At 56.0% G+C, this 27,240-nt stretch overlaps 2 protein-coding genes across 2 annotated transcripts in view; one reads left to right on the top strand and one right to left on the bottom strand.

The window, feature by feature from the left end:
* Nucleotides 1-9,455: 9,455 nt before the first annotated feature.
* On the top strand, nucleotides 9,456-15,982 carry BARHL1 (BarH like homeobox 1; the record flags this gene model as incomplete). Its single annotated transcript, XM_082842695.1, has 3 exons — nucleotides 9,456-9,921; nucleotides 13,898-14,120; nucleotides 15,688-15,982. 3 exons carry the CDS (start codon nucleotides 9,456-9,458, stop codon nucleotides 15,980-15,982), a joined length of 984 nt encoding a protein of 327 aa, XP_082698821.1.
* Nucleotides 15,983-16,977: 995 nt separating this feature from the next.
* DDX31 (DEAD-box helicase 31) overlaps nucleotides 16,978-27,240 on the bottom strand; it is a gene marked incomplete at its 3' end in the record, with an annotated part of 77,259 nt that continues 66,996 nt past the window's right edge. The window contains exons 20-21 of the mRNA XM_082843726.1: nucleotides 21,283-21,493; nucleotides 16,978-17,067 (exon numbers count right to left, since the gene is read on the bottom strand). Coding sequence (XP_082699852.1) covers nucleotides 16,978-17,067; nucleotides 21,283-21,493 — 301 coding nt within the window. The remainder of the gene's footprint in view (nucleotides 17,068-21,282; nucleotides 21,494-27,240) is intronic.

The raw sequence follows: 27,240 nt of genomic DNA, 5'->3' as shown, positions 1-27,240 counted from the left end.
TTGAAAGCTAGTAAACCTATGAGCAGTGTAAGAACAGACCTCAGACTCTTTAAGGGAGATGACCTCCCAGACATCTCGACAGCACCTGTGCAAAGCCCATCGCTGACCTTCAACCCACAGCCCTCCCTAGAATGCCACACTCATTTATCCAGCTGCTCCCCGGATGTCTCCACTCAAGCATCCGGCATTCATCTCAATCCAACACAGCCAAGACAAAACTCTGGATTTCTTTCCGCCAAACTCGCTCCTCCCTCCTTTTTTCCCATCTCATGCTTGAGACCACCCAGATGCTGAAGACGAAAACATTCACGACTCTGTTTCCTTCACGCTCTCATCCAATCCATCAACAAGCCCATCGACGTTACTTCCAAAAACACCCTGATTCATCCCGTCTCTCCGAGCCCCCATCATCTCTCTGGAGACCTGCAGTAGGTTCCTGAACCACCTTCCTGCTTCTGCCCACAATCCCTTCTCCACAGCTTGTCACCAGCCCACCCCTTCTTGTCATTTAGATCTTCGCTCAGAAGCCAAGTCGCCCACTCAGGGAGTTCCCTGGTGGCCTAGTGGTTAGGATTCCCGGCTTTCACTGCCATGGCCTGGGTTCAGTCCCTGGTCGGGGAACTGAGACCCCGCAAGCCGTGCGGTGTGGCCGAAAAAGAAAAAGATATGAACGGGTCCCCCACTCAAAGGGCCTTCCCTGGAGTGACCCTCGGTTAAACCCACACCAGCCTGTGTTATTCTCGGCAAAGCAATGAGCCCCCGTTTATTGCCTGTCTCCTCTTCTAGAAGGTAAGTGGCGTGGGATCAGGCGTCTAAGGGCCCAGGGCCCAGACCTAAGGGCCTGTGGAATGACCCGCTGCCTGAACATCTGCTGTGGCTCCTGAGCCACGGGCTGAGAACCTGGCGGGGACCGTCCATCAGCCTAGGCCGGGAGACACACCGAGTCTGGTGACTACAGATCTGAGCGAGTTTCCTGAGCAGCCTCCCCACTCCCAACACACACACTCACTGCAGCTCCTTAGAAGCTAATTCCATAAAAATGCCACACACATTACCAACCCCCTCAGGAATCTGGTTCAGTGGGGGGCCTTGACAGACCCCACCCCATCCTAAGGGCCTACAATTCCCCTCCCACCCCACGAACCAGACAAGCATCCCTACTGGTCTTTGTTAAAGACACCCTGCAGCCTTCTGACCCCCAGGGGGAGCGACCCCGGTGAGGGAGCAGGGCCGAGCCTGAGGGGCCTGGCCACTGAGCAGGCAGCCATTCAAGGGCATGAAACCCAGCTCCACTAGGTAGTTTCTGTGTGACCCCAAGAAAGTGTCCTAACCACTCTGTGCCTCATCTGTGAAACAGGACCCTGACACACCCACAGTTTTCATCAAGTGAAATTAGATAATGATCACATTCAAGAATGTGTATAGGAAAAAAATAAAAAATAATAAAATAATAAAAAAAAAAGAATGTGTATAGGGCTTCCTGGTGGCACAGTGGTTGGGAGTCCGTCTGCCAATGCAGGGGACGCAGGTTCGAGCCCTGGTCCGGGAGGATCCCACATGCCGCGGAGCAACTAGGCCCGTGCGCCACAACTACTGGGCCTGCGCTCTAGAGCCCGCGAGCCACAATTACTGGGGCCCGTGCGCCTAGAGCCCGTGCTCTGCAGCGGAAGAAGCCACCGCAATGAGAGGCATGCGCACAGCAACGAGGAGCGGCCCCCGCTCGCCGCAACTAGAGAGAGCCCACACAGCAACGAAGACCCAACGCAGCCAAAAAATAAAAAATAATAATAATTAAATACATTTATTTAAAAAAAAAAGAATGTGTATAATGTGATTAGCACAGGATCTGGCATGTTTAAACAATAGATGAATGCGAATTATTCTTTTCTTCTTTTTAATAAAGCACACTGCAAAGGGACAGCCGGAACTCTGTGAGGGGTCCAGGGCAGAGGGCAGGATGCTCAAAGCCTTCGTGTCCAGATGCATCGAGAAGGTCAAGATATTTGGAATTGAACCCACTCTTTTGTTCTGAAATCCCCAGTGGGAAGGGCGGGGGGTGACACGTCAGGACACAGAATTTCCTGAAGGACCTGAAGTTAGGCTCTATCCACAGAAGAGTGAGCGATTCTGCTATGGCAACGAGCAAGGTGCCCCCCTGCTCAGTGGTCCCTCCAGGCCTGCTTTTGCAAGGACTGGGCCAAGGGGGAGAATATGGACTTGGCCAGAAAAAGCGCCGGGACATCTCTTTTGTCTATCCGATTGCTTCTTGCCTCAGAAGCAGGCAGACCGCGCGCTGTGGGACTCGAGGGGGTTGTGACAGACGCCCTGGGAACACACCTGCACCCTCTCCTGGAGTCTCCCCAGCCTCTGTGTACTCCCGGGCCACGCTGGGGTGGCTCTCAGCAGGTTTCCTCAGCTGCTTGTCCTACAGCGCCACCCTCTGGCAAGTCTGAGTATGAGGCCAAGGAGGTGCCTGGCCCTTCCCTCCCGGCCTCCTTCCCTCCCCCAGCTGGGTCCTTCCCTCCTCATTAATTATTTGTGCCTCCACAAAGCCCCAGGTCCGATTCTGGTCTGATTCCGCCTTCTCGGGTATCCTGTCACATCGGCCAAACGCCTGTCCTGACTCACGCTGACCCTGGCTGGGGGGTCGCCCGGCACAGCTGGAGTCCCCGACTATCCTTCCTGACCCAGGGTAGAGTCCCCAAAGGTTCCAGCCTGCAGGGGCCTTAGGGACCATCTGCTAACCTCCCTGCACCACCATCGTCCCCACTCCACAGATGGAAAAGAGATGTCAAAGGAGGCCTGAGTTCACTCAATAAGCCGGCCCGAGGCTAGTGACTGGTCCACTATGCGTTCCAGAGCCTGTCCCTTCAAACCACTCCTCAATTAAAGATGGGCAGAAATGGGGGGAGGGCTTAGCTTTCCATCCCAAGTCGTCCTAATCACCTGCCGACAAATGCCATGTGAGCATGGCTGTCGCCAGAGATACGGCCTCAAGCCCCTGTTTTTGTTCATTTCCCTGCTGGTTGGCATTTGGGAACATTCTACTTCCCGGTCGGGTTTCTTGGCCAAACCCCACCAGAGATTTAACCAAACAAAGAGGCCCATGTGTACTGTCCTCACGAACCACAAGGAGGCAGCTGGTCTGGACCCACAGCTGGTCAGCTTGAAATTCTCAGAAGTTCCCTTGGAGGTGGAGGAAGACAGTGCCCGTGTTGCTGCGCACTTGGCAGGGGTGGGGGGGCAAGCGCGGGCCTGGGGTGCTGAGACGGAGCCTTTGCAAACAGGACTCACGAAGCTGGGGGGGGCTTGAAGACATGTCTAGTCCTTCCAGAGAAGAAGAAGGATGCCGTTCCTCAGCAGACAAACTAGGACTAGAGCAGACCTCTTGGCTGGTAGGTCCCGCTTTCTTTTCCTGCCGAACGCCCACTGACTTCAGTCTATTTCCAGTCTCTTTTATCTTTTCTTTCTTTTTTTTTGGCCACAAGCCGGGATCTTAGTTCCCCGGCCAGAGATTGAAGCCGGGCCACGGCAGTGCGAGCACCGACTCCTAATCACCGAACAACCAGGGAACTCCCAATTTCCAGATTTTTAAACTAGAGCCCAAACCTCATCGGTTCTCCCTTGGCCACACACTCCCACTCTGATATAACCAGATAACGAACAATTTTCTCAGCCAGAAGAAAGGAGAGGGGGTTCTGGAGTCTGACATCATGCAGGATTTGTATCAGGGATGGTAGCAATGAGCGAATGGTGATTGGTGTCTGATCTCTGCCTGCTAGGGGGCTTCTAGAAGCCAGAAGAGAAAGCACTGCTCACAGGCCAGAAACCCAAAGCCAGTCCCGGGAGGGCCCTGCATCCAGTTAGAGATGGCCTGGCTTTTTGGCTCACTCATCCAAGCTCCCCAACTAGCAATGGTTTAGAACCGCAGATCTGGGGGTCTAGAGCCAGCACACATGCATGACAGCAAGCAGACCAGAAGCTCAGGCGCCAATGTGGGCCTGCGTGACAGTCACACAGGTCTGTGTTTCCAATCAAAAACATTCTCTGGCATTTATCCTTCTTGACCAAAACAGTCTTTCCGCTGCATTTCTTTTTACTTGGGAAACCCTTTGATGCTTGAAATCATTAAAAAAAAAAAAACAAAAAAAACACGAGGTTGGCTTTTTAGACAGGCTCCTAGAACTGAATGAGGGCAAACATAAACTTGAATTCACAAATGGGAACTAATCTCGGAAGGGGAATTTAGGTTGATGGACGTTGCTGCACTCTGTGAGATCCACGCATGCGGGTCCATCCTGTCATACCCCCCGTGACATCACAGCCTCTAGCCCAGGGAACACTGTGCAGGACAGACTGCATGTTTACAGGGGAGGAAGGAAGGGAGGGAGGGAGGGAGGGAAGAATAGAGGAAAAGAAAGAATATCTTCTCTTTCTGGTTTCAGGAGCTCCATGGGGTTTTGAGCTAAACCAACAAAAATGACTGAGAACAGCATGACCTTGAAACCCACAAACTGTCCAAATCCTTGTCTGGCCCATCTGTTTGCATTAGCACCCAAGCTTGGCCCGCAACAGCCAAATCCCTTGTCCCCTCCATGTCACAAACCGGTTTTGTAGGAAGGCCCAGAGCAAAGCGCAGGGCGGGGTGGGGGGATGGGGACCTGACTTCCCCAGTGGGGGCCCTAACCTGCCAGAGGGAGAGCTCTGCCTGTTGTTCTCCATAGTCGTGATTTGAGATGCATAACTGGTATTCTCCAGGGCCCCGGCCAAGTGCAGAGTCCTCCCAGTGACCATGTGAAGTGGGCGACATCACCCCCATCTTACAGCCGAAGAACACATGGCCCAGGAAGCGTCTGCTCAAGGTCACAGAGCAGGGCTGGGACTATGGTGAGGCAGACAAGGCCCTGGCCTAAGGTACAAACCTTCTGACCTTCCCCCAAACTCAGGAACCAAGACAAACAATATTTTAATGTAATATTTTAACATCAAAATTGAAAACTCCCTGATGGACCAAACAGCAACAGGTGCAATAGGGACTTGTATGCCTCACCTCACTTGCCTCACCTTAGCCCCAGCCCTGGATTCTAGGGCCAGGAGTCGACTTCAAGCCTAGCTGATTCTGGAGTCCACATCCTTGGCCACCCCACCCCACCGGCGTTACACCCCACCCGGCCCCAGCTACTCAGAACCGTGATGACAGCACTCACGCTACAATCCTCCAGGAGCAGAGAAGAAGACCTCAGGACCATTCTCGAAAAGCTTTGAGCACATCTCACGTGGCTCTGCCTGCTAAGCCAGGGAGCAAAACCAGCCCAAAGAAGGCCTTTTCCACGCTCGGGGCAGTGGGGTAAGAAAGTCGCTAAGAACCATCGATCAGCCATTGGCCCAGGCACTGACCCAAAGTCAAACCCAAGCCGAGAACCCCAGGTAGAGCATGGACGTGGATTCTATAGGCAGCGGCCACATCATAGCCGGCATGGGCCTCTCCTATCCTTGCCTCTCACTAAAAACCTCTGATGTTAATGTCTTTGGACCAAAGGGAAAGCTGAGGTCCAGGCAAGAGAGATGAGCTGCCCAGAGTGGAAGCGGGGCCAGAGCCCAGGCCTTCTGAGGGCCAGTCCGTGCAGCCGCTTCCCTGCCCTGGAGAAGAGCGAAGCTTCCTCCTTCGTTGCCGTCGCTCTGTGAATGCTTGGTTTGAGCCCTTCTAGGGCTCTGGGTTCATTGAGAGACTGAAGGTTTAAAAGCAATTTCAAAGGACTGGATGGGCAGGGGCTGGCATCGGAAGCTAGAGAACCCAAGAGAAGTGGGAAGCTGGGGAGGAGGTGTTTGAGTCAACAGGGGTCTGGGTGCTGGTGTCCTGGGAGCCCGGTCCTGGACGTGACCTCATCTCACTCATTCCCTTTCCCTCCCCTGAGTCCTCCAAGCCTCTTCTCTCCCTGGGGGGAGGGGGGTGGGCAAGACCCCTAAGGTAGAGGGCTGGGGCTCAGCGGGGACAGAGGGGGAGAGAGGTCTGTCTCCTGCCTCGTCAGTGGAGTCCTCAGAGGTTAAGTAACTTGCCATGGTTCACACCCTGCTTTGTTGAAACTTCTATCCCTCCAGGACCAACCAGACTCCTTTCTCAAAGGGAGGGGTGGGTCACCCACCCAGGATCCCTGGACGCTTAGTAAAAGGCCAATTCCTGGGCACCCTCCCAGCTAAACAAGAGCCCAGGTGAGCACACACACGGACCTCTCAGGCTGTGGACAGGCTGAGGTGCAAGAACCACCCCTGTGATGGAGAAAAGAGAAGGAGGAGGAACAATAGCGGAGTTGGAAACCCCCAAACAGGAATAAAACAATGTTAGCGAGAGAGGTCTGGATCTGAACTCCAAATGGAATAAATAGTACAGCGTGTTTTATACCACAGTAGACCATGATAATTCAATACTAATGATAGCATACTAACAACCTGTTAAATATTCTCGGGCTCTAAGAAGCGCCGAGAAGCCGGCTAGGGCTGCAGGAGGTTGGAGTTCTTGCCTTTTTTTTTTTTTTCCCACCGTAGAGGGTTCCCTCCCCAGCCCTTACTCGTCCCCACGCCGCTCCCCGCTCCAGCTCTGATACCCGCGCACTGCCCTGCGCCGCCAGAGGCCTTGTTTTCGCTGGGCCCGGGATCCAAACCCCCGCCTAAGACCCCGAGGCCAGAAGAAGTCCGTGCTTCGACAGATGCAAGTCCGCCCAGGGCCGGGGCGGGCAGCTCGGATCGCCGGCGGGCAGAGCAGGACGAGACTGGCTTGCGGCTTAGCCGATTCCGCGGATCCTGGCCCCGGGGCGTCAGGCTCTCTTAACAGGCCCAGGATGACAGGCCCGTTGACCCAAGTTGGGGCCTTGGGGTCTGCGGGAGATGAGGTTCTTCCTGAGATGCGGGCGCAGGCCGGGAGCAGGGGTGGGGTGAGAGAGTGGAGAGGGGAGCGGAGTCTCCAGAGGCGCCCAGGGCAGAAACGGGGCCCAAGTTGAGGGCTGGCCGGGAAGGGCGAGGGCAGCCCAGGGTCCTCGTGATTTACGCTCCCCTCCCCCATCAGCCAAACGAAAATGAACGGACCGGCCGGCTCGGCCCCGCCACGGGAGGCGCCCACTGACTCGGCCGCCGGGCCAGGACGGGGGCCCCTCGGCGTCCGCCCTCCCGCCTCCCCGACAGCTTGCAGCCGAGCCGGGCCCGCCGTCCCCGGGGAGCCGCCCGTCCTCGGCCCCAGCCCGGCGAGGCCGCTTCCAATCTGCCGGCAGGCTCAGGGGGAGAGGGCGGGGAGCCGGGCCGGAGGCCACCGCCGACCTCGCCCGAGGGAGAAGTTTGCGCTCCTCCCGGCTGTGCGGGGCTTCCCCGGGCCGGGGCTCGGGTTTGGGGGATTCGGGCGCCTCGCTGTTCCGCTGAGATCTCAGAGCTGAGCCAGACGCGGGGCATGGGGTATTTTCTGGGGGCCCGTGGGGAGGGCGCCCCGAGCGCGCGGGCCGCCTGGAGAGGCCTGGGCTCCGGGCGCTGGGCGAGCGAAGGGCGCCTTGGGCCCATGGGGCCCGGCTGCAGGTGCGCGGGCTCGGCTCCCTGCGCCCTTTGACTGCAGACAAGGGTCGCCATCCCTGGGGTAGTGTCGAGAGGATCCAGGCCCCGGACGTGCTTCAGATCTGCCCGCCGCCCTGCGCCCCGGCACCGGAGGCCGAACCCTGAAAGGCACAGAACTAGAGCATCGTGGAGGAGTCGGGGAGGGTGCGGGGAGAGTTATTCACAGTGAAAAGACCGTGTTTCCAGCGCTGCTTTGAAAATAAATCCTCGGGCGAGCTCCGGCTCCGTGCGAAATGAGAAGCCGTTTGCAGATGTCTACACTCGCGCTCAGAAGCTCTCGCGTGTTCCTGTTCAGAGGTACAAAAACACCCGATCCCGGGACACGCGCCACAGGAGAGGCTATCGGCTGGGTTGGGGTCCGTTGCGCTGTCTCTCTCGGGCCACGGGGATTTCTCAGGGTCCCCCTAACGTCCCAGACACGACATGCCCACGTTTTCCACCCTCGCCCCACAGCGAAGCCATCGTTCTGGCTCCTTCTAGGTGCAGACACCGAGCTTCCCCCACCCCTGCCAGGTCCGCGGGGTCCAAAGAGGTCAGAGAGAGGGCTGCAAATTTTCCTGCACGAAAAACATGTAGACCCCGACGGAAACGCCCTAAAACAACATAACAAATTAAACTATCTTCTCCACACACACAGGTCTTTTTCTGCTGGATTTAGTCCCTTTCTGTTGCTGAAGCAAGAGAAAACGGCGGGGTGGAGGGGTGGGTGGAGGTAGAAAAGGGATCTTTGACAGCCTGGAGGACGAATGATTTGAATAACTGTAGGAAAGTGTAGGGGAAAACTTAAAAAAAACCTCACATTCCAACCCAACGGTAGCGGCAGCCGGGCTCTGGACCCCTCCCCGCCAGCCTGTACCCCCCTTGAGCTAATCACCCTCATTAGGAGCCTCATCACCGACCTAATGAAAGCAAACCGTGTGGAAATCGCCGGTAAACAGTTGGGTCCGTGCTGTAATTAATTCAGTGTCTCTTTTAATCAAACCGAAAGGAATCGGGCAGCGGCTTGCGGAGCCGTGACATCACCCCCAAAATCGGCCGGAGCCAATCAGCGTCATCACTCCGGGGACACGTGGGCGAGTCCCCTTTAAAAAAAAAAAAAAACAACGAAAGAAAAGAAACGAAAAAAAAAAAAACCCTAGCCCCAAAGTAAAAGTGACACAAGTTCATTTTTTAAAGGAAGGGGGGGAGGCGAAGGCGCGCGAGGAGGACGGGCTGCGAGCTGCAACAGCGGAGCCGGGAGGTGCTGTCCACGGTGCTGACGGGCCCCAGGAGCGGTGCGAGCGCGGAGAGAGGACCTCCCCGGCCAGGTGGGGAGCGTCATGCGCCGAGGGCCGCCGTCGCCGCTATCCGCGGTGCTGACGCCGCCAGGTGCGCTCCGTTCCCCCGGCTGGTAGCGCGGCTCGGGCCCGCTGCTATCCGCGGTGCTGACCCCGCTGCCCTCGGCCACCGCTCGCCTGGAGGAAGCGTGCAGTTTGGATTTTTTAAAAGCCCTTCTTTATTTAGATTCCAACGTCCTCGCATCTCTTCTGTGCCAAAGGGGAGCTCAGGCCGTCCGTCTCCCCCTTTGCTCTCCCCAACTTGGCGCACCCTCCCTCCCATTTCTCCCTGACACTCCCACCACCCCCCTCGGCTCGGCGGCTCCGCGCGATGCTGCAGAAGACGCGCTGAGCCCTTTTGGATCTAATGCGCAGAGGAGGTTGGCCCAGAGCTCCCGGGCTCCCCCAAGGCTGAACTCCATCCAAGGTGCCCGCAGGCTCCCTGCCCGCCTTCCCCATGCCAGCCCGCAGCTAGGGGCAGGGGCAGCGGCGGCTGGGGTTGGGGGGGGTGGGGAGCTTTTGGGGAGGACAGGTCGCAGCTTGGCTATGGAAGGCTCCAATGGCTTTGGGATCGACTCCATTCTCTCCCACCGAGCGGGCAGCCCCGCCCTTCCCAAGGGGGACCCCTTGCTCGGGGACTGCCGCTCGCCCCTGGAGCTGAGTCCGCGCTCGGAGAGCAGCAGCGACTGCTCTTCACCAGCCTCGCCAGGAAGGGACTGTTTGGAGACGGGCGCCCCACGGCCTGGCGGGGCTTCGGGCCCAGGTTTGGACTCCCACCTGCAGCCTGGGCAGCTCTCAGCCCCAGCCCAGTCTCGCACCGTGACCTCCTCCTTTCTGATCAGGGACATCCTTGCTGACTGCAAACCACTCGCGGCCTGTGCACCCTACTCTAGCAGCGGGCAGCCAGCCGCTCCTGAGCCTGGGGGCCGTCTTGCGGCCAAGGCTGGGGAGGACTTTAGAGAAAAGCTGGACAGAAGTAGCAGCAACGCCTCATCGGACTCTGAGTATAAAGGTAAGAAAACGGGAGTTGAAAACTTGCGGGGGGGAGATGCTATATTTCTGAACACTGGTACTAAAACAGGAGTGCACACACGTGGGGACATACACATATTCACTCGGAGCTGCCCCCAGGGCCCAGGCTCAGCAGTCGGTCTTGTCTGAGCCTTTCAGTCGGCCCTGTGGTTATGCTTTTGAGCAACAAAGAGTCCAGCGGAGAGAGTGAGGAGAGGGACGCTGTGCGCCCCAGGAGAGATTCCCCAAAACGCACAAACTTTCCAAACTTCGGTGGACTCCCCAACCCACTGGTGGGCAGAAGCAAGTTCCTATCAGGCCAGTGGCTCTCTGGGAAAAGACTTTGCAGAAGCAACGGAAGACCCAAAGGGTTCTGCTTGAACCCCCTTTTATAAGGGTGAAAACCTAGCAGGAAATTTCAGCTGGAGCCCTGAGAACAGTCAGAATTTTCCACCCTTTAATTTGAATTTCCAGAGGGGGAGGGGAATTGAGCTTTCCCTCCCGTTGGCCCCGGTGTGATCCGGGCCCGGGAATCATGCAAAAGAAACGCTCCCTTCAAAGTAGAAAGAGCAGCCAGGCGGCTTACGAGCACGGAGTGGGTTCAGAGGTCTCTTTGAGAGGGGAGGTCTCTGCACCGACCCAACTGTTCTCGCTGGATTTGATTTTAACTGCATTGAGCAATCAACTTCAGGTTCTGTGTGTGGGACCCAGAGATTGCCCGGCGCCCAGACTATCCTGGGGCTGCTTCCCCTCTACTTGCGTTTTCACCTCCATGAATCTTTCCATTGTTGTTGTTTCCTTTCCATCCCGTCTTAACCAGGGAGCTGAGATCAGGATTAAGATGAAAGGGGAAAGGAAGAAGGAGGAAAGGAAAAAAGGAAGAGAAGAAGGAGAGAAAGAATTCCCTAATTTTGTTTCTCGCCCCCGCCCACTGCCTTCACTTTAGGTCTTTGGTGAGGCCAGAGGCGGAAAGTTCTTTCTTAGGAAGAAGTCAGTCGGGAGGCAGGAAGGGAAGGAGTGTCAGGACTTCAAGGGAGAGACCCTGTGTCCCCATCCAGCAGAAGATGGGGGGCTGAGAGCCCTGTGTCCCCACCCAGCAGAAGATGGGGGGCTGAGAGCCCTGTGTCCCCACCCAGCAGAAGATGGGGGGCTGACAGAGGCTGTTCAGAGCTCTTTCAGCCTTATAATTAATTCCCAGAACCCTTTCCATGAGATAAAACTTCCCTATAAAGGCTACTTCTTTATTGTCTTGGGGGCCCTACACCTCCTGGTCTATACTCGCATTAAGTCTTCACAAAAATTTCGGAAGGTTCATTTAACACTCTCTTCCCAACTGAGAATTCGTTTGTGGACATGCCCTGACCTCAGATCGAAACCCATTTGGGGCCCCACTCCACATCTCACTCCCTCCGCTTCCCCACAAAACTGGTGGAACCTCCACCAGCCTCACTGGGCCAGTCATGCCTAGAAGACGGGCAGCTTGGGCTAGAGCACCCAGGACCCCAGGACGGAGGTCCAGACGCATGTGGCCCAGCGACCCTTGCTCCCCCCGATCACGGCCTGTTTAGAGGCAAGGAAAACTTGCCCCGGAGAAAGACAGGTGCGGTGCGGGGTGGGCAGGAGGGGTGAGCAAGGGAGGCAATGTAAATATGTATGTATAACATCATATCTTATTCCTTATACTCTCAGCCACAACACTCCAGTTTTATGTCTGGAGTAACAGGCGAGACCTCCCCCCGCCCAAAGCCCTGCATGCTTGTGTCTGGGGCCGGTGCTGTGAAAGGGTTCGGCTCTTGTCTCCTTTTATTTTCTTGTCCGTAGGTGGGATTTTGAGGAGAGGTTTCGTTTAAGATAATTGGAATATCAATTTTCTTCTCTTGTGCCTGATGATATCTGATCAGGGAGGTGATGAGGGCCAGCTGTCCACATATGGCTTAAATAGGTTTGGCGCTGAGGACAGAGGAAGGTCTCCCCTACCCCTAGGCACCGCTGCCTTTGCACCACCAAAGCCGCGGGGTGAAGAGGGAGCAGAATACCCACCACCGAGACAGTGTCTGGAGCATTTCTCAAAGGTGGAAGCGACTTTTTCAGGACCCACGTTAGGAAATCTTGCCGAGAGACAGACACATGGGGTGGGCATCTAAGCGATTCCCCTGTCCACCTAACAAGCTAAGAGTCGTTTCCTCCAAAGAGGGCACGGAGGGAAGGTCAGTCCCATCCCGAGTTTCTGGTATCAAAGCTTCCTCGGCATAACGTTTAAAGAAGCTGGGCTTTGAAGTAAGGCGGTCTGCTGCGCGCGCAGTCTTCCAGCCAGAGCTGATATCCGTGGAGAAATGAAACCGGCGCTTTGCTCCCAGCAGGGTCAGTGGGCCTCGAACTCTGAGGCATTGAGATCTGGGCTGAGCCTGTTTCGGAGGCTGAGGCTGGACAGCGGCGAGTGCATATCTGAAGGCTCCAGCCTGTGCCGGAGAGGGATTAGAGAAAAAGCCCAAACTCAACCCTCACCCCACCCCCGACCTGGGAGCTCAGCGCTGAGAAATGGGGGATTTTCCAAAATAGTCAGTCCCGACAATCAGGTCAAAAAGTAAGGTTTCCACAGTATCAAGTTCGAGGTTTGGAAAATTGTTTCCTTGAACTTGTTTAAACTTTACCTGCCTAGCATAATAGACAGAACTCAAGTCCCCCCCACCCCATCCCAACACATCCCCAGCTCCTGAGGCAGCCGTGCCCCAACGTGGCCCGAGCCTAGGAGGGCAGGGAGAGGCCTGCGCACTGGCCTGGACGAGGCAGGAGGCAGGCATGGGCCCCCGTTTCTCACCCGCCTGGGTGCACCCGGCGCCTGGCGCCCTCCCGGCCTCCAACCGCTGCCCTTCCGGTTGAAAAGTCTTACTCCCTAGTGGCTCAATTAACCGGATTATTGTTTCCTACAGAGAGAAATCAACTCACATTCAGCTGAACCCTGTCACTGCAAACGCCAGGCTCAATGAAACGCAGCATAAAGGAAAATATAGAGAGGAAAAGAGGAAGGGAAGCCCCAAACCCCACTGCCAATTTTGGGGAGGTGGTCTCTGGTCATATCATTGCTTTAGGGGGAGAAGGAGGGAGGTCAGTGAGCTTGTTTGATCAAGTGTGCATTTGCGGTGCTGTCAACCCCAAAGGAAAGTGTTGGGGAAGAAAGAAACCACACTGTTCGGTCCCATCCTTGCGACTCAGGAGCAGGGACCCTGCTGGGGTGTCCTGACCGACGCGGGGTTGGGGGCAACACAAGACAGCCACAGTAGGCATCGTATTGACAAGGAAACACAGACCTCCGCGACGTGAGCATCCGAGGGGCAAACGGGTGGCTTATTTTTCCAAGCGCTTCGTGCTTCCAGATCTGGGCGCCCCGGCGATTCGCCTTCCGTGCTGTGCGCTGTTTGTAGTTTAAGAAACGGGGGGGACCATCTCTATAGATTCACACCCGTGCAGGGGCCAGGCGAGACGTGGGTGCAATTATTTGTTCTTCAGGACCACGGTCCGCTCCAGGGTGAACGGGTTTTTGTCCCTCCACGAGGGTTTTTCTCCCCCAGACTCCAGCCCTCAGCTTCCTCCCTTCCTGGCCTGGATGTAGCCAGAGGATCGGGGCACAGTCCTGCACCCCTGAGCACGCATCCGCACAGCCCACCGGTTTGGAACCCCTGGGTCCCCTCCCCTCCTCTCCCCTCCCCTGTCAGGTCCACTTGGTGGATCCCGTTAATCCCTTCAGGGAGCGCCGGCACAACGCGGGAGCGGGGTTGAGTTCTCTCTCGGCTTTGGGTTACTTCTCCCGGAGGTGTCAGTCTTCCTCTGTCTGGGGGCTGGGAGGTCCCAGCTCTGAGCTGCTCTGCCGCGGCTCCATGGGACCGGGAGCCACATTTACACGACCGACTGTGACGGGCCGCAGGCTGGGGCGGCAAGGCGGCGAGGCCGGGCCCTGACGCGCGGCTGTGTCTCCACAGTGAAGGAGGAGGGCGACCGGGAGATCTCCAGCTCGAGGGACAGTCCCCCGGTGCGCCTGAAAAAGCCACGCAAGGCACGCACGGCCTTCACCGACCATCAGCTGGCGCAGCTGGAGCGCAGCTTTGAGAGGCAGAAGTACCTGAGCGTGCAGGACCGCATGGAGCTCGCAGCCTCGCTCAACCTCACCGACACGCAGGTCAAGACCTGGTACCAGAACCGCAGGTGAGGCCCGGCTGCGCGCGACAGGGGGGAAAGGGCCCCCTCCGCTCTCCTCCCTGCCCCTCCAGGGGACCCACCAGTACATGATCTGATGTGCCGAGGGAGGGCCCCTGAGCTTTCCCCGTTCTGTAAAACTAGGGAAACTGAGGACTCAGAGAGCGGAGGCCTTGCCCGAAGTCCACGGTGAGGGAGAGAGACAGGACTAGAGTCGATCAGGTGGACAGACAGACATGTGGGCCACTGGAGGTCCAAGCCTTCCCACCCTAGCCACGTCCTACCACCCCCATCCAGCCCAGGCAGCTGCTGGGGGGCAGGGGGTGGCTCTGAGCTCTCCCGGAGGGATTCTTCTGGCCTCCTCAGCCTTTCTAGCCCCGAAACGCAAGGAGGGAAGGGGCCCAGCCCTAGCTTCTTGGGGACTGGGGAGCCGGGAAACTGGTGTTGGGCACGGGTCTTGAACCTAATCTCCCTCCCCAACACATTCACAGGATGAAGAGATACACAAACAGGTACAAAACACACACATACAGCCACACACTCAACCCACAGTCACACACTCACATCGACGCGACTCAGTAATACAAACACACATACACCACAGTCACCCACACACGCTTAGCGGAGGCCGGAACGGCGCTTTCCATAAACAAGCCTCAGAACACGCTGCCCCGTTAATAATAAACACCTGATTACTGCTCCGGGCATCAATAATTAAGGCCCGTTACAGTAATTACACAATTATGATGATGTGAATAATTCAGGCAGGGAAACGGGGCTGGTGTGGCTGAGTCCGACTCAGTGGGACCGCCTCGCCGGCCAGGTGCGCCCAGGAGTCCGGCCGCAGCCCCGGCAGCCAGTGTGGCCTCGGCTTTCTTGCCTTCCCCCAACCCCAGCCGACCCTCTGCTGGTAGCCTCCCGGCTTCGGCACCAGACAGACTGCAGGGCTCGCCCGACGCCTCGGATCTGCGTGCGGACTGCCGCGGACGCGGCCGCGCGGCGGAGAGAGCGTGCGCACGTCCTCTCCCGTCGCCGTCTCTGGCCCGCGAGCTTCCGCAGAGGCGCCGCCAACTGGGGTACCGCGGCTGTGCTGGCCTCCGCCGGGCCGGCTGTGCCGCTGGGAGGATCAACTGAGTCCCCTCCAACGGCCAGCGAACCGATCCCCGCGCCCCCGCCTTCCTGTCCAAGGCGATCTCGCCTTCCTCAGGCCTCCCCAGGAGCATCCACACCCCCGCTCCAAGCGCCCAGACTGCGATCCCCTGAGCGGAGTGTGGCGAGGTCAGACCCCGGGCTTAGAACCCAGGGTCTCCTCTTCCTAGGCCATCTTGAAAACTCGCCCGCGCCTCAGTTTTCTTATCTGTAAGTGGGGTTAACAGCCATGGAAGGCCGGTGGGAGATTAAAGGAGCCGATGCATGTAACCCGCTATAGACGGTGCCTGGCGGCCCGTTATTTATTAACGAATTATAGTGTGACCCCTTTGGTGTCCCTGCAGGCGCTCTGGGGCACTCGTGAGGGGCAGGGGTCTCCCGGCGCCACAGTTCTGACCCCGCCTTACGCGTTTACTTCGGTCCCCAGGACTAAATGGAAGCGACAGACGGCCGTCGGGTTGGAGCTGCTGGCGGAGGCAGGCAATTACTCAGCGCTCCAGCGGATGTTCCCGTCGCCTTATTTCTACCCGCAGAGTCTGGTTTCCAACCTGGATCCCGGCGCCGCGCTGTATCTGTACCGCGGGCCCAGCGCGCCGCCGCCCGCCCTGCAGAGACCTCTGGTGCCCCGCATCCTCATCCACGGACTCCAGGGCGCCAGCGAGCCGCCCCCGCCGCTGCCCCCGCTGGCCGGCGTCCTCCCGCGGGCCGCGCAGCCTCGGTGAAGCGCCCGCCCGCCGGCCCGCGGAGCACCCGGCCCCGGCTCCGGGGCTCCGCGCTGGCCCCTTCCGCCTGCCTCTGGGAGGGCGCGGGGTTTCAACGCCCCTTCCCAGGGGCCCCGGGTCCGGCCCTCCCTGGCGTCCAGCCCAGTGTCCCCAGAAGGGCCAAATGCCAAGTCTTCTGCGTCCCGGACCCCGGGACTGAGTCTCCCTAACCATCTTCGGCGTCCTCACTCCCGGCCACTCCATCAGGGAGCCACTTCCACCGCCGGGGGTACACACATCCCCACGCCCCGCCCCCGTCACTCCCCACCCGCGCCCCCTTGACCCTCCCCGGTGCAGGTGGGCGACCCCCATGCTGCCCTTTCCCACTCCCCCTCCACGCTCCGGCGGTACCCCAAGCCCTCTCCCCGCAGCCCTGACACGCGGAGGGGAAGGGGAGTGTGGAGCCTCCCCCCGCCCCTCCCCCAGCTCCAGGGCCAACGGCAGAGCTGTACATATCGTGTGCAAAGTGTATATGAAGTTATTTATTCGTGACCCATGAGCCCGTGACTGTGTCCGTGAATCAGTGAGTTTGTGGCCTGTGCCCACCCTCCTCCCAGGCGGGGCAGGAAGGGGTCAGGGGACTTGCCCACCTACCCCGACCTCCAGTCCCCATCTCCGGCCTCCGTCCGGGGGGCAGCCAGGCCCCTCGGGTTCTCTCTCTTTTTTAAATGTCGAAATAAACTTCTTACAAATGACCAGGCGCCTGTCCGCGCTCCGTCGGTGGGTCCGCGCTCGGCCCTTCTTCCCCATCCCTCCTTGAGATTCATTGTCCCCTTCTGGGACTCGGGCTCCTTCCACCCTCAGTAAGGAAGTATTTTCGTCTCCCTCTCTTCCTTGGTGCTGTGGTCGTGGGCAGGGGTCTCCCCTCCTCCCTGGCCTCAGTCTTCCCATCTCTACGGTGAGGTGAGCACGCCGCTCCCCACCTGCCCCTGCCTCTCCATCTGGTTGCTGGACGCTCAGCCGCTCCCGGGGGCCGGGGTGGGGGTCAGCGCCCGGGCTGGCTGGGCTGCGGGCCGGGCTGCGGTGCCCTCGCTGAGCCGGCTCATCTGGCCGCGACAAGGGCGCCGGCAGCTGGTGACCGGCCCGCCGGCCGCGGGGGCGACAGATGGGCTCCGAGGCTACTCCCCGCCCCCCACCACCCCACCCGCCCCGCGCCCGGGCCGCTCGCGCTCGCCGACGCGGCTCTCGGCCCCCCGCACCGGGTAGGACCCGACGAGCCTTCGCTGGGAACCTGACGCCGCACCGGGTAACCCCCGACTCCCGCATCTTCTCGCTCCCCCCTTCACGCGGGGACTGTGCTGGGGATGCGACCCAGAGGGAAGCCAGGTCCCAGCGTCTGCCGCCGGGCCCCAGCCTGCGACTCCAAGGGTCTCAGGAGAGGGCTTTAAGTTCTGAGCCAGACTCCAGACCTCCGGTTCACGTTCAAAGGGCCAAGGTCACCTCCACAGGCAGTTCTCTCTGGGGAGGTGGGCTCAGGTGCTCCCTCGCCCACACACCACCTGCAGCTCAGACTCCCAGGATCCGCCCAGGGCTGGGAAGCTTGGGGGCCGGCACGCCGAGCTCTCCCCAGTTTTGCGGCAGGATTGCTCTCAGAGAGGACGGCCTGGCCAGGAGGGGTGGGGTTCTGCTTAAACGCTGACCGTCCCGTCCCCCCCCCCCCCCCACCGCCCCACCGCCGGACCCTGCTACTGTTTCCTCCCCACCGCCCAACACCCTCACACGACCGCTTTTCTTTCCCGGGATGGTGAGGGTATTATTCTAATTTTGCAAAATGCACAGCGGCTAATTAAGTCAAGGAGCGCCTTGGCTTTCAAGTTCTTTAGCATGTGAATGGGGGTTGGTAAATCCCCAGCTCTGGCTGGGGTGGGGGGTGACGGGGGACCGTCCCCAACTCAGGGTTAATGAAGTGGGAAAGGAGTCTCTCACAGCCTCCTGCAAACACAACCCCCCATGCAACAAACCCTGCCCAAATCCTACATGGATTGACTTAAACCCAGGGGATAAGTGCTTTAAATTAATCTCATTGAATAAGAATGAGACCAAACAAAACTCTTTAAAATCATATTAAAAATCTATCAAAGGACAACTTGCACCGGTGTGCTTTTCATTTTGTGTAAGTGAGGGACATATACTGGATCAACCACCCTTACATTTACACAGCGGCCGTGTAAATCACAGACACATTCCCAACTATGTAATTGTCCTTGTACCGCCGAGGTGATTTCATATCTTACATTAATGAAGAACAAGACTTCCCTACAAGTTTATAATGACAGTATTTTAAATTGTCCTGCACTTCCCATCTGCGATAATAACTTTACAGCCTCTGCAGTGAGGTGGGCTTCGGCTTTCATCCATCTAGAAGGCTCAATCGGTTTCCCGGTTCCCAACCCTGGGGCTGGGTGAACTCTCATTTAAAATAAGGCGGGGGGGGGGGGAAGGAAGAATGAATTGCGTGAGACCCCCAGCAGGCAAGACAATAGGAGAGGCACTGAGAGGGGGTGTCTCTACTCCTGCACTGACACCTCCCCCCAACTTATAAACGTAGACTCCGCGGGGGCAGGGGCAACAAAGTGGAGAAGTTGAGAGCCCCCAGCCAGCCTCGCTGCAAGGCTTCCGGGCATTTTCGAGAAGCCGAGCTGATTTTAGGGGTGTCCAGCCGCCAGCACGCTGAAAGCCTTTGCTCCGAACTTCTTCTCTGTGGAGCAGATTAAGAGATAAGGCGGCACGGTCATGCAGGCATTTAACGAGACCAGTGGAGCGCCCTTCGCAAGCAGGGCAACTTCTCCAGTGGAAAGAAAGCCTTACATTTCTGTCTCCTGGAAGCGATGGTTGGATTTTAACGGCTTCCGCTGACTTTACGTTGAGGGGCTCAAGTGCTCAACACCAAGGGCGCTAGCCGTTTGGATCCAGCTGCCTTAAGGGGCTCTCATTTACTCCCCTTTCTTCCCTAAATCTCTCCTCCCCTCACCACAGGGGGGAAAAAAAATCAAAGGAATCCACTGGGCTTTGTCAAAATGTCCTTTGCTGAGGTTCGGTTGTCTCTGCTTGTCTGAGTGGAAAATGCCGTTTGCATTGCATCAGCGCTGCCTTAATCACTCACCAAGGGCTCTTTGCCCTTCAGTGCGTGAGAATGGGGGGCCCCCTCTGAAGATGTGCAGCGCTAAGGGTTGCAAACAGGAAGATGTCTAGGATTCGAAAACAAAGCATTTTACAAGCCCATGAGGGAAAAAAGCTTTATTTAGGCTGCAACATTCCATGAAATGTCCAGATTCTCCGACTTTTAAATATGGGCATCAGGCTTATGACACAGAGAAAGAGGTAAGTTTGGGAAATTAGAAAAAGAGGCACGATTGGAAATACACACAAAATTAGAATAGGTACAGTGGAATTAGGCTAAAAGCTTTGCCTAATTGATGCCTGAAATGTATAATCTGTCACGAGCCATAATAAGAAAGAGATTTATTTTAAGGTTATTTAAATTTAGATAATATTAACCCTAAAGCTGCTAAATCCATGTTTCTTTATTAACTGGGGGTAATACACTCATTCTACTTAGAAACAGGCCCACATAGCACCTATGGCAAGAAACGCTCACCTAAGTGTCAGCAAAGTAAGAGTGAGTTTCCACCTCAGAACTACAGTCACTTACATGCTTTGCACAGTTCTGGCACTTCTCCCCGCCCCCCCGCCGGCCCCCGCCCCAGGAGTGCAGACTCCCGCTTTAATGGAATGAATACTATGGGGGAAAAAAAAATTAAAGAGTAGGGTTCCTCTTTGATCATCCTAGATCACTGGCATTAATCCTGTTTCTCACACAGCTGGGTTTTGTTTATAAAGTTTGATCCCTCCTTTTCTCATCCAAATCACGTGGACCATTACGCACGGAAATAAAAGAAAGGTGGCAGCTTTGCCCAAAGTCAGGAGGACTTGTGCTGCAGGTTGACTTATTTATTATCATTGTTACAGATTTCACCAACCGTTCCTTTTAACTCCTATGTGACAGCCAGGTCTGCGAGGTCACATTTTCCCTCCCGCAGGGGACCGGGGCTTACTAGGCTCACAGTCACCCTTACGACGAGTCCCTGCTGGTGTGGCACCAGCCGAGGCTCACCTCACGCCCGAGGGATGGATGCAGGGACGCCGACCCGCTCCCCAAGATCCGCACAGACAGCCCACCCTAGAACTCTCACGGTCCTCCCTTGGCCCTTGAGGCCATGTGATCTGGAGGGGCTCCAGAAGTGGGGCCTCGACACCCATGCCAGTAACTTCAGGGTGCGCGGGGGGGGGGGTGGGCTGAGGACAGGAGGAAAAGTGGAGAGGACACTGCCCAGCGCACAGAGAGGTGCTGAGGCTTTCCCCCTTCTCCTTCGGACCCCTCTGGAGTTACCCGTGTCCAAATCTTACATTTATTGGGCAATCGATACGCCGCGGGGCTCCTCTTTCAAACCTCCCAGGAAACACAATGGGGGAGGGGCAGCTGTGGCCTGGGCCACAATACAGACCCCAGGACCTTTCTGGAAGACAAGAGGGGATTCGATGGGAGAAAAAGCTCAGGACACTGGTGCCCTTTGACTTCAAAGGCAAATAATAAAAAGGCAACAGTAAATCAATTAGTCCTGAGAAAGTACAATTTCCCTGGACAAGGAGGAGAGAGCATTGCATGTGAAAGGGATGTGGTGCTTGGAGCCCCTGCGCACGGGAAATGTGACCCCTGGAGGCGTTGGGGACCCACGCCAAATGCTCCTTTGGTCCTTTTTAATAAAGCATCTGTACATCAAGAAGATCTGATAAACAGGTTTTTTTCTCTTCTTTTAGCGACTCAGTTCAGCTTTTAAAATCTCATTTTACAAAATTCAGGCCAACATATGCGTAGAGAGGGCAGCTTGAAGTGAACCGTGAAACTTCTTCAGAACGTCATCGCAAGGCGGGATCAAATCCCTTCCCGGCCGCAGCGAAGGACGTTAGTCTTTTACATGAGGTCGTGGTGGCACCATGCGGTCTACGGGCACTGATGGAATAAATCCGAGAGACCTACAAGGCAGGTTAGGGGCTGATCCATCCTGTGCTGACCCCCCCCCCACCGACCCCTCAGGCTGCAGCGTGTCTCCGCACAGCACCGGGTCACCGGGTCTGCAGGGGGGGGCGGCACCCTTCATCCTCACAAGGCTCCTCCGAGGAGAACAGGACCCGCCTCCGGGATCCACCGAGGCCCAGTCCCGTGGGGGCAGAGCTTAAAACTACTTCCTGGGAAGTCTCGCTGTCCCTCCGCAAGGCTTTCGGCTTTGGTTTGTCCCCACGGCCAAGGCTGGGCGCTGGTTTCGGACGGCGCTGCGAGGCTGGCTGCCGGGCCCTGCGCGTTTGTTCTGCTCTCTGACCTTGGTGACGCTGGTCTCCATCCCGCTGGAGTATTCCGAACGCAAGATTTCAGCAAGGCGCTGTTTACTCTGGGTCTTCCTGTGCAGGTCAGGCCTGAAGAGGGGAAAGGAAACTTTATTACTTTTCTCTTTTCCATTTGGAAAGAGGCTGCTGGCAGCTGGTTCCAAGACTGCAGAGCTGACATTTCTGTATTAACAGAAGTACAATCCCTCCAATGGCGCTTGTTTTGATAGTCTATGCACCAGAAGATTAGATACGGCGCTGACAGATTCTCATAACGGCGGCAAAATATCACGGCATTTTTAAAAGTGAGGCTTTGCTCTGTGTTGTTTTCATGGGGAAAAAAAAGAGCGAAAACACACTCACACTCTGACGGCAAATGAGGTGTATGACACAGCGGTTTGCCAAAAGAAGGGGAAAAACCCGCCTTGAAACCCAGCAGTCAGCGCCCGCTAGCAGCTCCTGGGAACGCCCCCCTCGGCGCCCACCTCCCCGTGCAGTTCAAAGCAACTGGCCTCCTCCTGGGGACCGGGCTTGGCGGCCAAACAGTGAGGGCTGGGGTGTCCGCCACAGACACCTCTTCACCCACCGAAGAGACTCTTGTAAATTATTTCTGACCCCCAAAACCCCAAACCCAGGTGTGCTTAGGCAGACCGGTCAGTGTCCGCACCGGGAATGGACGGCAGCGGCCCCAGGAATGGGAGGGAGGTCCTCACCTGCCCCAACCCGCAGGGAAAATGCCCAAGACTGAAAATCAATGTCAGATGGTGAATCCTGCTAACTGTTTTCAAAAGACAGCAGCCTCATCATTAATTTGATTAGAAAAGCAGAGGGGGAAACTTGTAGAAGTTTAGTCGTACACAGAAAAAATGATGATGAAAACTGAAGAGTAAAATAATGTTTCTTAAGACAGGATCCTAACCAAAACAACAGAGTCGTTACCAGAGAATCCATCTTGCTCTGCCTGCAGTTCCTTCAACACTGACGTGGCAGTGTCCTGGGTTCTTACAAAAGCCAGATGTTACCCTCTGCTACTTACATTTACAGCATTTCCCTTTGCTGTAAAAATCAGAAGATAAATCAGACTAAAAATAAACATAACAGAACTCCTTTAAAGCCCAGGAATTAACAACAGGACTAATACCGTGCTAGTAAACTGATTAAGAAAGGGACACCATTGTAACTAGGTTAAAGCAACCATATCTCCTTACACTCCCGCTGCAGAAGGCAGGGTGCAAGCAACGGTGGGGCTAAATCCGTGTCAGTCACACAACAGTTTCTACCGTGACAGACGGGGAGAAATGCAAAGTCAACCTGTGCTGGGAAAAAGGTTTGAGGCAAGGGGATAACAGGAGCCCGTATTTAACGGCTAGGCAACTGTGGCAACAAGAGTACGTGCAAGGGCAGGAACGGAACTTGGTCAAAGGATGAGAAACACACAGGGAAGGACTCTCTGGGCTCTACGTTACCACATCTGATCTTCACTCCGAGAGGCAGGTATGGCTACCATCTCATTTTACAGACAAGGAAACCAAGACTGGAGGAGGGTAAGTAACCTCCCCAAGACCATCCAGCTCCTAGGAGCAGAAGCCCAGATGCAAACACAGGGCCGATGGACTCAAAGCTTGAGCTCCTCCCACCAGGCAGCCGGTCCCGGATGGAACAATTGGGCAGGACAGGAAGGTCCAGCGGGGTGAAGGGTGACAAATGACCACGATCTGACGTGGAGGAGGCCTTCGTGGTCTCACTGAAACGTTTCAGTGGGACGATGCGGGCAGAGGCCAGATGACAGAGGGAGGAGTGAGGGGACAGCTGAAGGGTGAAGGAGGTGCCTGGGCTGGAACCCGGCTCTGTCGCTCATTAGCTGAATGACGTGGTGAACGGGTGACGCGGGCTTCTTCATCTGAAAAATGGGGATGATACTTGGAACGAAGTTCATAGGATGCGTAAAAATTGAAGAGAGTAAGACATACGGAGTGCTGGCTGGTGGCTGGCATGTGGGTTGCAGACAATCAGCGTTAAAAACGGAGCAGCTGAAGCCCAGAGATGCCAAGCGAACCTCCGCCTCCCTGTCCCCCGCCCCAGGCCACACAGGAGCCAGGACTGGCCCTGAGGCCTGACGGTGGGGCTGGGGCTCTGGTGACCGCGTCACCCTTCTGTGCACAGCAGCGGTTCTAACCCCCCAGACCCTGCCCGTGTGGACTGTGTGCCCTGGTGTCCGGGGGAGGTCCGTCCACATGTTGGGCCTCACGCGTGGCTGGGAAGCGGCAAGAGACGGGCCTGCAGCGGAACGCGCTAAACTCGTTCCAAACGGAAGGCTGTCAGTTCCCCTGCTTGCGGTTTATTTTTAGCCAGGTGACACGACAGCCGGAGCGAACAGGCTGTGACGGGAAGGAACGCTTCCTCTCCCCCCTCGTTTGAAGGCAGGTGCTCACATCGTGTATAATTTTACATGTAACAACCTGAGTTTCAAAATATGCAAAATATCAGTCAAAACAGCCGCCCCAGCGTAAGCCCTAGCACTTCAACGACGGCTCCGGCCACTGCTGACGCAAGGTAAGTAACCAGAGTCTCAACTGGGGGACTGACCACGAGCTGCCGGCAGCGCAAGCAGACCGGGGATGCGTCCCGCTTCCAGCCGAAGGCGCTGGGCAGCGCGCCTGGGCTCAGACCACTGGGCCTCCAGACCCAGCACCAAGGACCCCACCGAGGCGTGCGACACACCGGTGTGTGTACACACACCCACGCCGCTCTCGTCTGCTTCCGAGCCACGTGAGATCTGTCCCTTCCCAGGCAAACTCAGCCGGCCCTGGGGCTGTGGAAGGTCACCTCTGGTGGGTGTGTCATGCCACCAATCAGGAATGTTTGTCAAGGGGCTGTGAGTCCACACCGACTGAGGCAGAGGATGCTGTTAGAAAGCGGGGCTTGGAGACGGTCCTGCTTGCCTTGAGGTTATGACCTCAAAATTTCCTATAGCTACTTTATGATTTTATTCTAGTCAATGGACTTTCAACTTGGGACCCAAACTCAAACCCTGAGTGGTGGTCCAGACAGCAAACAGGGGTTCCTGCCTTCCAGACTCAGACCTATTCCTCGGGAGGAAGAACCTTGGGGTCAACCCTGCAGGGGTTTCCCCTGCTGTCAGCTGCCACCCCAACGGGACCCACCTTTCCCTTGGCCAGCTCGCTGCCTGCTTTTCCTCTGTTCTGACGCCCAGTGCCGAAAAGGCAAAGTACAGATGGGAAGATGAAACGTTCTAAACCCAAGCCCACGATGGGCTTCTCCTGCCAAGCTGCAGTTCTCCCAGAAACTTGCCAACGTTCTTGCCCTCCCTGCCCTCCCAACGCCCAAACCCCTCTCGAATGGGCGTCCTGCGCGTCCACCGGAGTAATCCTGTGGTTACCAGGCAACAGATCAGTTTCTCTAACCACAGGGAACTCCCTTGCAGTGAAGGCTGGATAACCCCCCCTTGGTTACCAGGCTGGATTACCCAGCAGGATAGGCAGATGCCACTTTCACTGCCAATGAGGTGAAATCACAGCCTAATTAGGAAATCAATACGCCTGCTAGGATGGCCGCTGGAGAAGAGCGATCTCAGGACCTTCTCCCAACTTTATCAATCCATTCACAGACGATCGTCCTATAGGTAAAAAGCCATTCTAACGCAGGCTTTTGCTGATGGCATCCTTTTGCAGGACAGAATTTTTCATTTTATCATGAGGTAAACTGTGCATTTTTATGTACTGTCAAGCCTCTCGATATTTTCTTTTATGTTTTACGGCTTTAGGACCATGCTCAGAAAAGTCTTCCTCACCGTAGCCTTTTTAAAATATTCAAGGATATCTTCGTTTAGCCTCTGCTACTGCTTTAATTCTATCTAGAATTTGTTCTGGCTTATGGTAGGATGTGGCGAATTTAACTATTTCTTCCCAAGAGTTATCCAGTTATCCGAGACAGTCACTGAACAAGCAATCTCTTCCCCCAAGGTCTTGAAATGTACCTCTAGTACATTCCTTCCGACTTTTAGAACACGTCCTGCAGGCCACATTTAAAGAGTAGATGATGATGGTGATGACGACAGTGGCGGCCCACGTTTGCGGGGTCCACCACACACATTAACATATAAGCAATGACAGGGGTTAACGGAGTTAAATATAAAGCACGTCAAAGCATAGCCACTGACACTGGCTCCGTGACTTTAATAATAACTGTATTCTTAGCACGTGCATGACACCTACTTACGTCAGGTGCTGCTGTAAGCACTTGAGAGGCATCTAACTCATTCACTTCAACAATCCTGTGAAAGAGGCACCACGGGCACGGCAACTGAGGTGCAGGGAGGTCAAACAGCACGTCCAGGGAGGAGGTGGGATCGGGGCCCAGAACTGTCCGACTCCGCGATGTACACACTTAACCACTGTGCTCTAAGTTTTTACCACAAGGAGCAAGTTCCCCGCACGAAATATTTCCAGTACAGAAGCAACATTCACGTTACAGCAGATCTCAAAGACCTTTGGAACCCCTGATAAAGTGCATCGTAAGAGTAACAGCTGGATGACAAGTGAAAAAAGCAGTTTTAAAAAATCATGATTTGCTCAATCTCATTATAGACATAAAAAGATCCTACGTGTACACCTGCAGAGAAAGTAGGAGCCACAAAAAACGTGAATTAAGATTAACTTGGGGGCTTCCCTGGTGGCACAGTGGTTGAGAGTCCGCCTGCCGATGCAGGGGACACGGGTTCGTGCCCCGGTCCGGGAGGATCCCACATGCCGCGGAGCGGCTGGGCCTGTGAGCCATGGCCGCTGAGCCTGCGCATCCGGAGCCTGTGCTCCGCAACGGGAGAGGCCACAACCGTGAGAGGCCCGCGTACCGCAAAAAAAAAAAAAAAAGATTAACTTGGATTGTGGGCTTTTATTGGATGATTTTTAAGCTTTTCTCTATTTCCCGAATTTTTACAATAAACACATTATTATTTTTGTAATCAGGAAAAGCAGTATACTCACTTTAGGGGAAAAAAAATCAAGTGGTACAATTTTACCCTGGGCTGAAATATCAAAGTATTTTAATTTTTACTTATCAAAAACCTCTTTGCCTCTGGCTTTCAGTTCGTTTTTGTGAGGGATTTTTCTCTTGTGGTATAATTAAAACAGACAAGACAGAAGACCAGTAAAGCACATTTCTTTCTCTAATCTGAAAAATTCTGCTTGTAAGCAGATGGCCCAGGGCCACACTGAGGCCCCAAGGACCCTGCAGCAGGAGCAAGCCCCCCGACTGGAAGAAAAGCCTGGGTTCTGAGTGGCCGTGGAAGGAGACAGGGAAGGCTTCCGAGGCGTGAGGCTGACTCCAAGTTTCTACCCTCCTGCCTCGCCCTTACGGATGAAGCAAAGGCCCAGAATCGGAGGGGGTTCAGGGGGCTCTCAGATGACAGTGAGAGTGACCAACAACTCCAGGGAGAAGGTGACAAGCAGTCCCCCTGAGGCAACAAGGTAGTTCAGGTGCGGAACCCGGCAGTGTGGGACGATAATTTAGCCCACTGAAGGGAAACAAGCTATCAGACCTTTTACGGCCATCGAAGGAAAAGGAAGTGCATCAGGGCTCCTTAACCTCTGGATTCTGTTTCGGCAGAGATGCACGCTGATGGGCTGCCCATTTTAGGGATGCCTTCTTTGCGATTTCTTAGGACCATACCGACTCTAGTGCTTGTAAAACTCCCAGGGCCCCAGAAGACACTCCACTCCAGGGGAGCCCTGCTGAGGCAGTGGGTATCATTCCAGAAAATTCCTGAGTGGCTCTGTGTACGCAGAGACGGAGAAAAAGTGGGTCTCTGCCTCACACCT

Source organism: Leucopleurus acutus, assembly GCF_964270905.1.
Source record: "Leucopleurus acutus genome assembly, chromosome: 7".
Classification (NCBI taxonomy): domain Eukaryota; kingdom Metazoa; phylum Chordata; class Mammalia; order Artiodactyla; family Delphinidae; genus Leucopleurus; species Leucopleurus acutus.
Note: the sequence above shows the minus strand (reverse complement) of the source record. Positions and strands in the feature narration are given on the sequence as shown.